Source organism: Cynocephalus volans, chromosome 1 (genome assembly GCF_027409185.1).
Source record: "Cynocephalus volans isolate mCynVol1 chromosome 1, mCynVol1.pri, whole genome shotgun sequence".
Taxonomy (NCBI): Eukaryota; Metazoa; Chordata; class Mammalia; order Dermoptera; family Cynocephalidae; genus Cynocephalus; species Cynocephalus volans.
Window position 1 is genome coordinate 189550975 of NC_084460.1, and position 15407 is coordinate 189566381.

The 15407-nt window shown below is 52.2% G+C and overlaps 1 protein-coding gene across 1 annotated transcript in view; it reads left to right on the forward strand.

Annotated features, from left to right (window-relative positions):
- Positions 1-3966, forward strand: part of TSPEAR (thrombospondin type laminin G domain and EAR repeats) — a 147902-nt gene extending 143936 nt beyond the window's left edge. Inside the window, exons 11-12 of the mRNA XM_063077935.1 lie at positions 1197-1298; positions 3813-3966. Of these exons, the coding sequence (XP_062934005.1) occupies positions 1197-1298; positions 3813-3966 (256 nt within the window). The remainder of the gene's footprint in view (positions 1-1196; positions 1299-3812) is intronic.
- The last annotated feature ends 11441 nt before the right edge of the window (positions 3967-15407 follow it).

The following is a 15407-nucleotide window of genomic DNA, read 5'->3' on the forward strand; positions in this document are numbered from 1 at the left end:
AAGACACTTCACGTGTGTTTACCCGTTCATGCATGGATGCGCACTGTGGTGTTCCCACCTGCTGACCGCCGGGTGTGGTCTGTTCTGAAGAATAACAATGCACTTCACATTCTGTCTGTGTAATTACTGCGATCTGATGTTGCAGGGAGGCACAGACAGGGAGTCGCAGCTGGAGATCTTATTTCCATGGTGCCAGACCACCGCTAGCTTCTGAGGAGCAACGGTACAGTCAGCAGTAACTTACGCCGTCTGCACACTAAAACTTTGCCGCTTTTTTCTTTAACACGGCCCTTGGTTCTAGAACTCAGTTCCCACAGAGGACCGATGTGAATTGCTCCGAGCCACTGGGCCATGCCACATCACAGTAGAACTTGTCAGCAGACCCTGTGGTACCTGGAGCCCCCGTGCTTCTGCCTTTGGAGGACGCCACAAGCCCTGAGGGAGCAACCAGGAGCCTGGGACTTTTTCTCTGAAAATTTTGACGTTTTAAAAGTGGACTTTTGCACTTCAGAGTTCTTAGCAGCATTATTGAACAGCCAACAACCCAGGTGTCCATGGACAAATGAATAGATACGCAAAATGTGGTATATGCACACAAAGGAATATTATTCAGCCTTAAAAAGGAAAGAAATTCTGACACATCCTACAACATGGATGGACCTTGAGGACATCATGCTCAGTAAAACAAGCCAGTCACAAAAAGACCAATACTGTATGATTCCACTCATATGAGGCACCTAGAGTGGCCAGATTCCTAGAGAAAGTAGAAGGGTGGGGCCGGGCTGGGGGGAGGGGGTGGGGAGTGGGTGTTTAATGGGGACAGACTTTCAGTTTTGCAAGATGAAAAAGCTCTGGAGGTGAATGGTGGCAATGGTCACACAACAATGTACTTAGTGCCTTGGAACTGTACACTTAAAAATAGTTAAAATGCTAAATTTTATGTTATGTGTATTTTAGCACAATTAAAATGTTTAAGTGAACAGCTAGTTTGCATTCTCCCAGAGTAGACCAGTTCACTGTGTGTCTTTGAGAAAGTCACTCCCTTCTTTGGGCCCCAGCTCCTCCTCTGTGAATTTTGGGGGTGGAAGGTGGGCCCCTGACTTCTGGAATTAGGAGGGTTGGCTTTGAGCCAGCACCCCAGTTCTCTGGCTATGTCTCCATTTCATGTCTTAGTATCTGCTCCCTTGTTCCCACAGCGCTCTGGACTGGGAGTTCTTTTCAGTGGGAGAAGATTATTTCCTGGTGGTTGCCAACTCCTTTGATGGAAATACCTTCTCTGTAAACAGTATTATTTACAGGTAAGGGGCTGCCAAAGGCCAGCATTCTTCCTCACCATCTTGGTTCTCCTTGGGGGGCTCACCTTTCCTTGCAGGTGACCAGAGGGTCACCTGGTGCCAGCTGCACCTGCCTGTAGGCTGAGTCTGGACTGTGGTCCTCGGCTCAGCCATGTGACCCAGTGATGCTAATTCATCCCACTTTGGAGTCTGGCTAGAGAGGCCGCGTATGGACGTGCTAACCTGGGAATTACTGCTGTTTAATTTTCCTCATATAGACTCTGTGGCATTCCTGTTAAACGTATTTCTAGGAGTTTTTCCAAGTATTGTAAAGATAATGAATGGGGTTGTATTTTTTTTTTTTCATTTCCATTTTCAGCTGCTTATTGCAAAAATCAATTTTTGTGTCTAGCCACCTAACCAAATTATCTGATCAATTCTAATAGTTTTTATTAAGAAGAGTCTCATGGGACTTAAGAATACAATTACATCTGAGAACAAAGGCTAATTTGCCTGTTAATTTCTAATGTTTTTATTGCTTGTTTAGTTTTCTTAACCAGCTAAAAATTGCACAACAATCTTGAATAGTAGCAGTTAGAGCCAGCAGCAGGCTTGCCGAGCTCTGGTTAATGAGAACCCCCGAGTGCCACAGTCTGGTACGACGTTGCATGGTCTGCGCTTGTTTATGGGCTCCTTTGGCATGTGTTAGTGCATGGTGTGGCTGTCCTCCGTTATCTGTGGCTCTGATGATTTATAACAAGAAAGAGCTCCTTGTCTGGAACTCATGCCACTGGATGATGATGTATAATTTAATATGCTGCTGGATTCCAAATGCTCATCTTTAAGATTTTTGCATCTATAATAGCAAGTGAAGTTGCTCTGTGGTATTCTTTTGGGGACTTACCTTTATTTATACTTTATAATTCAGTGATAAAACCTTTGAACAACTTTTCTGGTCTCCCCAACAGAGACTGGCTTATTTGGGTCTCTGTCCCTTCTTGAGACAGTTCTGGCCTTCCATATTTTACTGGAAAAGTCACGTTTCCTTTAGACTTTAAAATTTATTACTGCAGACTTTTCAACATGAGAAAGTAATTTTAAAATTCATGTGGAATTTGAATAATGAATAATAAACAATGAATTTTCATAGGTGGCTAAGAAATTTTTGGAAAAAGAGAATAGGGAAGGAGGACCCTGCCAGAATATAAATAGAACAGTGTGATTTTTGCCCAAAATAAACAAATACATAGGTGGAATCGAATACAGTCCAGAAGAGCCGATAATTTATGATCATTTAATGGGATAAATATTGTATTGGAAGTTGTTGAGAAAAGGATACGTTACATAATAAAATTATTCTGTATAATTACTATCTACCTGGAAGAAAACATAACTGTACCTTACTTCATACCATGTATAAAAGTAAACTTTATATGAATTAAAAACCTAGAGGTAAAAAATTCAACAGCTAAAATATTAGAGGAGAAGCTGAGACAAGCTTGTGTGATCTGAAAGTTACACAGAGAAGATGTGGAGACCCTGGCCAAGGCTGGAAGGAAGGTCGCTCGTCTGACCACCCAAATTTAAAAGCTTCGTATGAAAAAATTCATCCTCTCAAAACCCAAAAATAAGTGTTCACCACACATATGACAGAAAAAGAGCCCCTTCAAATTAAAGATTTTTTTTTTAACTTGGAAAAATGGGCAAAGGATATGAACAGGAATTTTCAGAAGAAAATGAAAATATTGGAAGTCAGGTTTTTTTGTTGTTTTTTTCCTCAAAGCAAAACTGTGGCATTTCTACCTGTTACTTTGGAATCTTTTTAAGGACTGACGAAGCAGAGTGCCAGGTGGGGGTCCTGGCCCTTCCCCAGCAGGGCAGAAGAATGATCTGGAGGAATATTGAAATGAAGACTACTCATGCCCTCTGACCTGGGGACTCCACTGTACCAAAATGAGCCCCTGCTGATAGATAGGCATCCTTTTGAAGGGCAAACCCTAGAAGCCTGCTGACTGCCCGCGGCAGGACCGTGGGCCTGGGTGGCAGCCTGTCGTGGGACTGGGGAGGGTCTGCAGGGCAGTGTGCAGAGCATAGGCCCCTTTACCTAACCACAGAGGGGGCTCACTGCCAACCAAAGCTCCTGGAGAGGCCCTCGGGGCATGGGGAATGAGGCCCCAGTCCTTCCACAGGTTTGGGGTGCTTGGGGCAGGATCCTGGGTGGCAATGAGGAAGCTGTAGGATCTTGGACAGGCCAGTTTCCTCCTTCTGGGCTTCAGTTTCCCCTTTTGCAAGATGAGAAGGCCCCTCCTGGCCCAGCTCTTTACGATTACAATTATGACGTGGGGAACTGGTTTAGCCCGGGGCTGTGGGCACCTCCAGATCATGCCCCATGGGAAAGGCAGGGGGAGGTCTGGACAGTGTCCCGTAGTCAATCAGGAGCCGGGTGGTTGGGAGCCATGGGGAGAGGAAGCAGCCCCTGCCCCTGCAAAGCAGCAGGTCCCATCCATCCCCTGAGGCTAACGCTGTCTGTCCCCGCAGGTGGCAGGGCTACGAGGGCTTCGTGGCTGTTCACAGCCTCCCCACCCTCGGCTGCAGGGACTGGGAGGCCTTCAACACCTCAGCCGGCTCCTACCTCATCTACTCCAGCGCCAAGGAGCCCCTCTCCAGGGTCCTGAGACTCAGGACAGGCTGAAGGGCTACAGGCTGCCTAGGAGTGAGGTGGCAAGGCAGGGCAGGACCCCAATACCTCCTGCCCGAGCAGCCTGGGGCAGCAGGCAAGGGCCCAGCAGGGCCATCTGCCCACCTCTCCGCCCTCTCTGAGCTGGGCCTGCTGCCTGGGCCTGTGGTTGTGCAGGAGCCACAGCCTGACCATGTCCTGAGTGGCTCCGTGGTCCTACGGGCTGAAGACCAGAGCTGCCCATGGGTGCTTGCCAGACCAAGTGCCCTGCAGGGGACTCACCTTAAAGGAAAAGTTTCTATCAAGTCTTACCTCAAACACGACGGGGCCTCAGGCACACGTCCCCCTGGCGTCAGCCTCGCGGCCAGCGCTCCTGCTGCCCACACCCAGGCGCGCACACAGGTTTGCTGCTGTGACACATATCTACTGCCACCTATTTATTGTATTTTATCTATGAGGAAATATATTTATGTTGCTCCTTACAAAAAGCACGGCAGCTTCTTTGTGTTTCTTGCCGGAACTCGACTCTCCACAGTGGGGCAAGCACACGGTCCCTGGATGCAGACAGATGGCCTGCCTCCCTCTACAGGGAGCTTCGTCCCTCTGTGCCTCAGTTTACCCATAAATGCATTGGGGGAGGGATTAGGTCAGGAATCACAAGCCTGAGCATGGCCTTCATCCCTCCTCCTCCTCAGGGTCCCACCTAGGGGGCCCTCCATGGTCAATTAGGTCCTCAGACCTCTGTGCTCCAGGCAGCACCCTCTGACCCCTGCAGGTGGCCTCATGGATGCACAGACAGCTTTGGGGTGTGCAGATGGCCTCAGAACGCCTTCTTGGGTGGGCGCTCCTTCCCATGTCACACTCCTTCCCATGTCTAACACCCTGACCCTACACCAGGTGCGAGGCCTCCTGCCTCCCTGGGCTGGCCACTGGGTCTGACATGACGCCCAGCCTGGGAGCCTGGAGGTAGGGAGGAAGGAGGCAGCACCCCAGGCAGCCTGCAGAGTGGAATGGCTGTGCTCCATGCCAGAGGCTTTGCCAGGAGAGCCACGTGGAGAGCTGTGGAGTCCACGTGCAGCCAGGAGGCCAGGAGGGCAGGGGTCTCTCCAGCCTCCTTCCTAGAAATGGAAACCATGGAGCAGGCAGGGAGGGGATCTGCAGAAAGGAGCAAAGAGATGCCTGTTTCACTGATCTTCGCCCAGCCTGCTGCAGGAGAGCGAGGGCACTGAAGGATGGGACAAGGGAACAAGTCCCCGTGGGCTGCACCACTCAGACACTCAGGGCCCCGTGCTCAGCAGGGCCACGTGTGGCTTAGCGCTCGCTCAGCTGTTCCCGTCTTGAAATTCTTGATCTTTGAATGAGGGGCTGTAGCATTCTATTTCCTAAATTGCATAGTGGATTCAAGGGTGTTCATTTTATTACTATTCTTTAAATTCTTAATAAACATTCTTTTGCATTATGATGGAGTTCACAATTTAAAAAGATTTGAAAGAGGAGCACAATTTGATAAATTAGGAAAATGATATAGGTGATCAATTCACATACCTCTAGGTAACCTACTTAACAGTCTACACAAATACAGGTGTTAAGAACCCCCAAAACATGTAATTATAGCTGTGAGATTAAACATATATGAGAAAATAGTATCATGCATTGATACTGAAAATTTCAGGAATCTGAATGAAGGGAATGTTTCTAGGAAATAGTAGTTATCAAAGTTGACTCAAGCAGAAGTAGAAAGCCCAAGCAAAAATTTTGATTTTCAAAGAGTTACCTCCAAAAATATGTGTCAACACTCAAATGATCATTTAGGCATTTTAACACTTTCAAAAAACAGATAGTTTTCTTGGTTGATAAACTCTTCATAGCAAGGAGCAATGGAAAGCTTCCTACTTCACTTTATAGGATAATCTGACTCCAATCCTGAAAACTTGGCACAAGGGAAAAAAATCATACGCAAAATTCATTTAAACAAATAAATGCAAAGAGCCTAAATGAAAAAGGCAGCAAAAGGAAATTGTACACGGCCTGTCGGGTTGACTCCGGATCTCGGTGGCAGTTCATGGGAGGGTCGCTAGCGTCTCCGTCCAGTCAGTCACGCTGGAGGTGCTAGGAAGACTTGACAAGGAAGTCTTGGTAACTAAAAGGACTCGGGGAAGGCGGGCATCTCCAGAGGAGCTGGCCTGTCTGGGGAGAGGCGTGTTGTCCACGGAGGGCCCACGTGGGATTTTGGACTCACCAGCCCCCATCACCACGTCATGTAACAAATCTCTTTTGCTCCCCACAAACATTCTATTGGCTCTGTTTCTTTGGAGAGTCCTGGCTGGTAAGAAGCCCAAACAGCAAAGGTCCCCGTGTGAGAGTCAGGATGTCCTGTGTTTAGTCTCTCCTGCCACTGCCCCATCTCTGAGCCTGGGTTTACCCCTGGGGAGGGTTGAATCGGGTCCCACTCTGTCCTGCCCTCCCTGACCTCCCCGACCCCACACAGCCTCTCTGTTTAGTGACTGGACGTCTGCGAGCTTGCACTGTGTGCCGTGGGGGTCGCTAGGTTGCCTGATCACCCTCGGGAGCTGGCGCCAGGGAGGAAGGAGGTGGAAGGCGCCCACCACCTCACAGCGGCACTTCAAGGGAGCAGCGCGGTGCCCTGCCCAGACTCTCCACAGTCAAAGAGCACCACCGCGACTTTGGTAACAACAGCTGTTCTCTGGTCTGCTGGGTGGAAGTAAAAAACCGAAAACTTGTAAATAAAGACTTTTTAAAAATTATAAATGCAAAGTAGAGGGGGATGTAGAGAACGCTAAAATGTTTGCATCCGTCCAAGTTTGCTCTTTTGCTCACGCTGAGGTGCTGAAGGTTCCTGGGGCACCAGCCGTGACCCTGTGCGGGAATGCCTGGAGACCGTGGTGTGTGCTCACGATGGTGCTCGGAGTCTGCTCGGCAGGCAGGTCTTGTTAATCAGCAGAAATTCTTTCCAGGTCTCCCCTACAATAAATAACCCTGAAGAACCTTGCAGCAGTGCCGGCCTCGCTCCTCCTCCCCAGCTCCCGCCTGCCCTCCAGGAGGCTGTTCACAGCCTGCCCAGACCGGATTTGTCCATTTCCCATCTTGTGGGGCAGATGCGGGTATGGCTGCTGACAAAGCAATTTCATCTTCACCAGTCACTGCTCTCAGTGTTGGCATCACTGCATTTTCTCTAGACCTCCCCAGTGCCAACACGCAGCTTTGCCCCAACCCCACACGCACACACTCTCCCACAGCCCCTTGCCATATGCACAAGCACACACACACATGCCCCACACGCATGCACACACGTGTGCACACATCTTCCAACTCCCCCCGACCAGAGACTGTATTGTGGGCAGTTGGCCCCAAGGCCCTTCCCCAGTGCTGTTGGGTAGTGATGGTCACCTGCTCACACACTGGGTGCCCAATGTGACCATCCAGTGGTGACCCCCTAGGCCCTGCACCACCCACCTGCCCGCTGCCGCCCCCCGTCAAGCCTCCACTCCCCTCCAGCTGAACTACACCCTCCCCAGGGCAGAGTTGCACCTGTTCTTCTCCAGCCAGACACTGTCCTGTCCTTCATCTCAAGCTCAGTATCACCTCCTCAGAGAGGCCCATCCCCGCATGCCCTCCATGACACTCAAGATGCACACCCCCTTCTCTCCCACTTCACCAGGTTGTTTTCTTACAGCACCTGTCGAAATTTCACTTAAAAACTACTGTGATCGTTAAATCATGTTTGGCTCCTCTAGAAACCTGGCCCAGGTGCTCCAGGTGCCGCCCAAGCCTCCCCACGCTGCAGGTGCTCTGGGTGCTGTGCTGCTGTGTAGACACAGTCCAGCAGGGTTGAAAGTGCACACATTTCATCAGGTTGACACGGGTTCACACCCTGGTTCCTTCATTGTCTCTCTGGGCTCGGGCAAGTTACTGAGCTCCCTCAACCTTGGTCCCCTCAAGCCTAGAAGTGGGTGAAGAGCCCTTTTCCACCAGGCTCTGGCAAGAGCTGCGTGACATGAAGGACGGTGGCACCTGGCAGGTCCTGAGCAGTCGCAGCCCTGGCATCAGCACCTTTGGGTGCTCAGTTATGCTGTCCCCAACAAGGCTGGGTCCCTTAAAATCACATTTGAAAGACAACTACAGACCCGCCCTACCTTTGAACAAAAATTCATCAATTCTAAACCACATACTCGTAAATGGAATCTATCGATAATACCTAATTACTGTATTAATCAGCTGGGCCTGCTACAACAAAGCACCACGGACTGGGCGGCTTAAACAGCAGACATTATCTTGGTTCTGGAGGCTGGCCGTTTGAGGTCAGGTGCTGGCAGGTTCATTCTCGGCAGTGCCCCTTTCCTGACTTGCAGGCGTTGGTGCCATCCCTCAGGGGTTAGGGAGTCAACATGTGAATTTGGGAGGACACAATTAAGCCCATCACGATGCCCAAGGAGAGTTTTTTCATTAATGGAAAGATGGCTTAATATGAGTGGAGCCCTTAGCAGAGTCCACTACGTCAGCAGCATGTGAGCCGTCGGAGTCAGAGGAAGGCGTCTCAGCATGGCCTGCGAGTCGTTGCAGTTCTAAAGCATTATTTTTAATTTTGTTAAGGGCCTTGTCTTTGTTTGCTTGTTTGGTTTTATTTTTGTTTAATTTATATACGTTGAAGGTCACAGGTCTTAAGCATTCTGTTCGGTGAGTTCTGCCAATTGTATACATCCCTGTAACCATCCCTCAAACACGGGGAAGAGCAATTCTGTCCCCCAGAAAGCTCCCTGCACCCCTTCCAGGCAATTCCCCATCTCCATCCCGCCTGACCCCGTCAGGGGTGAGTGTGGCCTTCAGTGCTGGCACTCCTGCAGCCTGCTGCTTTCCACGGCTGAGCACAGCTCCAGCTACAAGTGCCCTGTTATTCATTTGCACATTCTCCTTTGATCAGCTTCGGGTTGTCACCCGGTATTCATGAGGCTGCTGTGAACATCACTGAATAAGTTTCTGTGTGGATACATGTTTTTATTTCTCTCGGTAAATAAGAACAGAACTGCTGTATCCTAGGCTAGCTGGTGTTCAGCTTTCTAACAAATTACCAAGCAGTTCCACAAAGGGGGACTATCTTCCTGCCTTTAATTCTCACAATGACGGGGAGAGCTCTCACATAGGGAACAGCCAGCAGCACCCTGCCCAGGAAACGCTCGAGCCCCAGATCCTGGCAGGGGCCTGGTGTGTCAGCGGGACGTAGTGGCAGAGACACGGTGAGAGGAGGGAGCAGACAGACGACGAGACCTCGTGGAGGCAGCAGAGGATCAATCAGAAACCACTTCACCAACAGACACGCGGTAGCAGATCTGAGCCTGGCAGACCTGCCTCGTTACCATGGAGAAGGGACAGCAGAGCACAGAGGATGAGCGCATGCCAGGTCATAAAGCTACGGGAGGGGCCGTGTGTCAGTTTCCCCGTGGCTGCTGTAACAAACTACCACAACACTGGTGGCTGGAAACAACAAATTCATTATCTCACGGTTCTGGACATCAGAACTCCCAAATGGGTCTCACCGGGCCAAAATCCAGGTGTGGCAGGTCTGGCTCCTCCCGAAGGCTGCGGGAAGAGTCCAGCTCCGGGGACAGCCTTCTCCAGCTCCTGGGGGCAGCCGCACACCTGGGCTGGTGGCCCCTCATCCACCTTTGAGACCAGCAGCGGGCAGCCGAGTCTGCTCACACTGCCTTCTCTTGGTATCCCTGCCTGCCTCCCCTGCCACAGTAGCAGCTCACATGCTGTGACATGGTCATGGGCTCTGGGATTGGGACATGGACATCTTTGAGGGCCATGATCTGCTGACCACTCCCAAAGTTCCGGACCCTTCCCACGACCAATGTGGGGAACAGTTCTTTTATGAACTGAATTGTGTCCTCCCAAATTCCTGTGTTGAAGCACTTACCCCCAAGTGACTGCATTGGGAGACAGGGCCTTTAAGGAGGACACAAATATGGGCCCTAATCTAGTAGGACTGGTGTTCATATAAGAGGAGGAAGAAACACCAGAGCTCACTCTCCATATGCACATGGAGGGACCACCGTGTGAGGACACAGGGAGAAGCCGAGAAGAGAGACTGCAGAGGAACCAGCCCTGTCCCACTTTGACATCGGACAGCCAGCCTCCGGAACTGTGAGAATTAAATGTCTGCTGTTTCAGCTGTGCAGGCTGCGGTGCTTGCCATGGCAGCCCCAGCAGCCGCCTCCTGCCCAAGTGAGGGCATGGGATGGAGTCACTCAGCCTTGTCCCTCAGGCTGTTCCCCCAACAGAGCGGTGACATGTGAAGCCCAACAGGCCCCCCCCATGTGTGAAAAGTGCCCATCTAAACCTGCCCACACTCCTTAGAAACAAACTCTAAGGAAACCACAAAATCAGACTGCAGGACATCAAGATTTAGACAAATCTTTAAATTGATATCCTGACATTGCCAAGATTTCCCAAGTTAGTATGTAGTTTTTATGCAATTCCAATCAGAATCTCAATGCAGCTCTTTTTAATTAATGAAGTGATTCACAACAATATCTCAAAGAATTAATACGTAAAACTACTTTGGAAAACTGAAGGAAAGCTTGGCCTCCAGGAATTAAATTATACTAAAATCCTCAGCAGACAAATCCACCTGCTCTTGGCATAAGTATTTGGAAGAGTTAAAGTCACAAATGTTGGGAATAAAAAGCTTCTGGAATAGAATTTTTTTTTTTCAGTGAGGGGGAAACTTTCTAAAGGTAAAAAATGAAAGTAAATAAAAAAGGAAGGTACATATAGTGTAACATATTTGTTACATACATAATGTAATATATTCTAAAAATATAAATAAGTGAAGTTGAAAGGCCAGCACAGACGGATGAAGCTCTTGGCACACCAGGGCGTGACTCCTTGGCAAGTCTGTTGATCGAGGTGTGAAGTGGCCCTACGAACCGATGTCATCACGAAGACCCCACAGCAGCAGAAGCAAAGGGCATCAGCGGGAGGCTCACAGTGGAAGCCCAAACGCCTGAGAACAGAGTTAACTCCTAAACGGCGACACCCACAAGCCGTCATGACAGCAAAGAGCCCAGGCGTCCAGGCCAGCCTGGTGACAAAAGTGTCCCTTCCTGGTCCTTGTTCCCGGGCTGCTAAGCCCTTGAGAGCTGAGCAAACATCTCCTCTCTGGTTATGGTAATGCAAATTATTTGCTTGGAAAACTTCAGTCTCTGTGTCCTAATTACTATGATTTCCAGTTCAACAAGATCTGAATCAAAACGACTTTTTGGTCAAGTCACACAGGCCCCCTAGGCAAGGACCAGGTGTCTGGGCATCCGTCCCCAGCATTCGAGCCAGCTGCCCCTGCCAGCAGCTACGGCGAGACCCAGCAGTACCCAGAGCTTGTGGAGACCTGGGTCTGGCTGACCCGGAGAAAAGCCACCCCTCTGGTTCTCACTCCTGACCCCCTGCAGCCCGCCCCACCCCCACTCCTGCCCTCAGCCCAGCAGCTAGTGCCCAGAAGCATGAGCTGATCTGAGGAGGGATGGGAGGGGGCAGCTTCCCCTACATCCTGTCCAGCTGAGTGCAAGACAGTGGGGCGCTGAGGGGAGGGGAGAGGGCACCCGTCCCAGGGGAGCCCTCTCCAGCTCACCAGTGTGGACCTGGGGGCTCCCCCATGGTGCCCGAGTAGGAGGCCCAGCATGCCACAAGGTGTTTGTGCTGCACACAGACTCTCTGAATCCCAGAGCCCCTGCAGCAAGTCCAGTGCCCTAGTGACCCTGCTTAGAGACACCTTCGGGGCCCGTCACTAACCTTCCAAAAGTGTGAATGTGTATGTGGTGGAGGGTGGGTGGGCAATGGGAGGTGGAGGCAGTGTCAGCTCCAGCCACGAGGCTCATTCACCCTGCCTCTGGGCACTATGCACATGGAGTTGGAGTAACTTGATGAGATTCCAATGGGCTGTCTTGGTCCCCCAATTATTCCAAGAGTGGCACCAGCCACAGTTACATACTGGGTGGAGGGACGGTCCACCCTGAAGCTTCCTGGTGGCTGCTCCTCATTCTCCCCACCTTCTGTCCTCTGTCACACCCCATCTTGGCTCTTACCAGCTCATGTGGTCTTGGCAAGTCATCTGACTGCTGTGTGCCTTGGTCTTCCCCTCTGCAAGGGCTGGCTGCTAACATCCCCTCCAGGAGCAGTGTCCTGGCCTGGCTGCTTTTGGGCATGGTAGCCACTGTCCATCTTGTAGGTTCACCACCTGCCCCCACCACCACCCATGCTCAAGCATCATGGAAACCAGAGCTCTAACCCTAACCCCAACTCTAGGAGAGGATCCCGGACCCAGTGCCCTCCCCATGTTCACAGCGTCCTGTTTGGGCTTCGGGGCCACAGACACCTGCCTAGTGGCTCCCTTGGGGGGTCCAGCAGTGGGGGGAATGAGCCAGTGTCTGGCTTTCCAGCAGGTCTGTCCTGACACACAGGGCTGTGCCTGGTGGGGTGGGCTCCCTGAGACAGGAAGGCAACTGAGAGTGGGGAGGAGAGGGGAGGCTCCCAGCTCTGCTGCCTGGGTGTGGACCAAGAGATATCCTTCATAGGCCCCCGTGAGGCTGGCCGGGGGCTGGAGAAGGTGCAGGGCTGGGGAGCACAGGACCGTGGCAAGAATGAGGACGAGCCAGGTGCTCCTTTTGTGGGGTCCACTCGGTGGAGGCTGCTTTACGTTCAGCTCAACATCTGGTTCCATTCATCCTAAGACCCAAGGACAGAGTCTGCAGGGGAACAGCCCTCTTGGCCAGCTCTTCCCAGATGGTCAGCAAAGCGATGGGGCGGGGTCACTAAGGCGAGGCAGGAGCAGTGAGGAGGAATTCTGAGCAGGATGTGGCCAGGGCCCTGAACTCTCCTGGGGCACCCCCTGAGGTGGGTACAGGGAGTGGGCAGCCCCAGCTGGCTCCCCTGCAGCTGGGCTCTCCACGTGCCTTCTGTCCCACCAGTGAGATGCATTAGCACGAAACTTGGATCCTGAACCAAGTTGCCAGAGGAGAGGGGCAGGGCGTGAGGCAGCTGAGCAGCTGGTGCAGACTGTGGTAGGGGTGGAACGTTCTGGACTTGGGGCAGCTCCCCAGCCATGGCAAGAGCCTGGGGTGGTTTCTGGAGTCATCTTTCCTAGAAGCTCGGTCGAAAGTCTGATTCCATTGTCCTCTCACCATTCTGTGAACCCTCGGTAGAGCTCTCTGTACTTAAATTAGCTGGCGTGGATTCTCTTTCTGCAACTTTGCAGGAAGCTGAGCCCTGGCCCAGCCGGAGAGGCTGGGCGATCCTGGCTCCCGAAGGGCCCATGGGCACCACGAGCCTCTCATTGCCCTTCTCCTCCTTCTTTGGAATCACCTGAGGGCTCCCTAGAAGAAAGACCCCTCCCCATTCCTGATTCTTCATGGGACGGGAGAGAGGCCCAGCCATGGACCCTGGGCCAGGGCAGCTGCTAGGACTAGTTTGCCTCATGAGGCCCCAAAGTCATCCCGCCCCTGTCCCGAGACCTGTGCCCAGGCTACCTTCCAGGGCACATAGGACTTAGTAGATGGGGTCAGGCCCTGGCCACACACAGACCTCTGTTCTCACAAAGCTCCTGTGAGGCTCTCCATCTGACTTGCAGGGAGCCCAGGGGTCACCACGTCCCACAAGGCTGGGAGCCCACTGCCCTCCCCAACTGAGACATCCCCTCATCACGTCCTTGCCACTGTCAACACTGGTCACCTTGCTGGGGCAGAGCTGACCCAACAACCTCTGCAGATCTGGAAGACCCCATCAGTGCAGGGTCAGAGAGGAAGGACTGAGTCAGCCCAAGGGTCCACGGGGTGCAGATGCTCACTTGTGGGGAGGGACAGGAGGGCAGGGAAGGAAAGGAGAGGGAAGGTGCCTGGGGGTGGGGAGGGGAGCTGTATCCTGGGAGAGCCGAGGACTTCCAGGCACCAGGGGTAGGAGCTCTAATGAGCAGGAAGGAGTTTTGGGGTCCCAGAGTGTTGGGGTCCCTGTGGCCTTCCTTAGAGGGGAGGTGTTCTCCCCTGGGTCCACATGGAGGCAGGGACCCAGAAAGGCCAGGAGGGTGGGCAGTTTAGCGGACTGACTCTGGGCTTAGGATGGTGGGTCTTCTCCCCACCTCCTCCTCCAGCAGCAGTTGAGCAGGAGCCAGCAGACCCACAACAAGGGCAAGGCCAAGCCCTGGGCTGGTGCGGCCCTGCAGATGGTGGCAGAGAGGCAAGGAGCCCCCCCTCCCCCACAGATCCCCCACCTCCTGCAGAGCCCATCTGGTGGAATCCAGGCTCTGGGCTGAGTCTAGGATAAGGGCAAATGAAGAGTCCCCTGGCAGCAGGGAAAGCCCCCCACCCCATATGCCAGATGAGACTGGCTGGCAGCCATAGGACACGTGGCAGAGGCAGGACCTGACCGTAACACCCATACCTCAGTCCACACTCCCCCCAGACCCAGGGTCATGTATGTTGAGCTCCTTACATGATGGGGACCCTCCCCCTACCATGTGCACCCCGGGATAGGGAAGGGGCTGCAGGCGGACCCAAATCACCACATGAGCCTGTGTCCCACAGCGTTTATCTGCTCTGCACAGCACTTGTTACAGGAGACCCCCTCACTCTGCACCCCACATGTCCAGCAACAGCACCCAGTTACAAACCCACAGCTGCACTCATGATTTTAGCCTCACTTGCTCTGGACAGAAAACCCCACAGGCCCGGGGTGCTCTGCCCTGCTGGTGCCCACTTCCTCTGAACATTGGAACTGGACACCCCAGCCACATGCTGACCACGTGTGTGCCATGTAGATCACGCCAATGCCATGCCAGCACCAAGGTGAACCCTAAGGAGGCTGGTTGCTTAGTTTTAGTTCTCACTAGAAACATGAGCAGTGCCGCCAGTCTTTCATGGGTTGGCGCTGTGTCACTGGAGGCCGTGTGGTGCTGGGGAGGCGAGCAGGGTCTGAGCTTGTCTCCACTCACGTGCTGGGCATGTCTGTCTTCCTGCCCCGCTCCTCCTCTGGACAGTTACCTGTGCACACCTGCCCAGTGTGAACACAGGTGTGGAGCACATGGTGCAAGAGGGCACTTGGAATCTGTTGGTTGTTTCTTTTTAATGCACCACAACTGAAAAATCACAATATTGTTTCTATGAGCTCTCCCGAGCACAGCTGACGGGTCACGCAGCTGCGTGTAGTGTCCCTGAACTAACGCGGTGACTGAGCTGTCATCAGAACACAGCAGTCCCAGACTGCCACCCTAGGTGATCAGGGCAGGACATGCCCACCTTAGAGACGATCTCATGTTCCACCTCAAGCCGCATGATACTTTCCAAACACAAATCACTTGAATTCTCATCATTTTCAGGCATCTGCTTGATGAGGCATTTCTATTTTGCACTTTAAGTCCATTAACAATTTACACTTATTCCCCCCCCCCATGA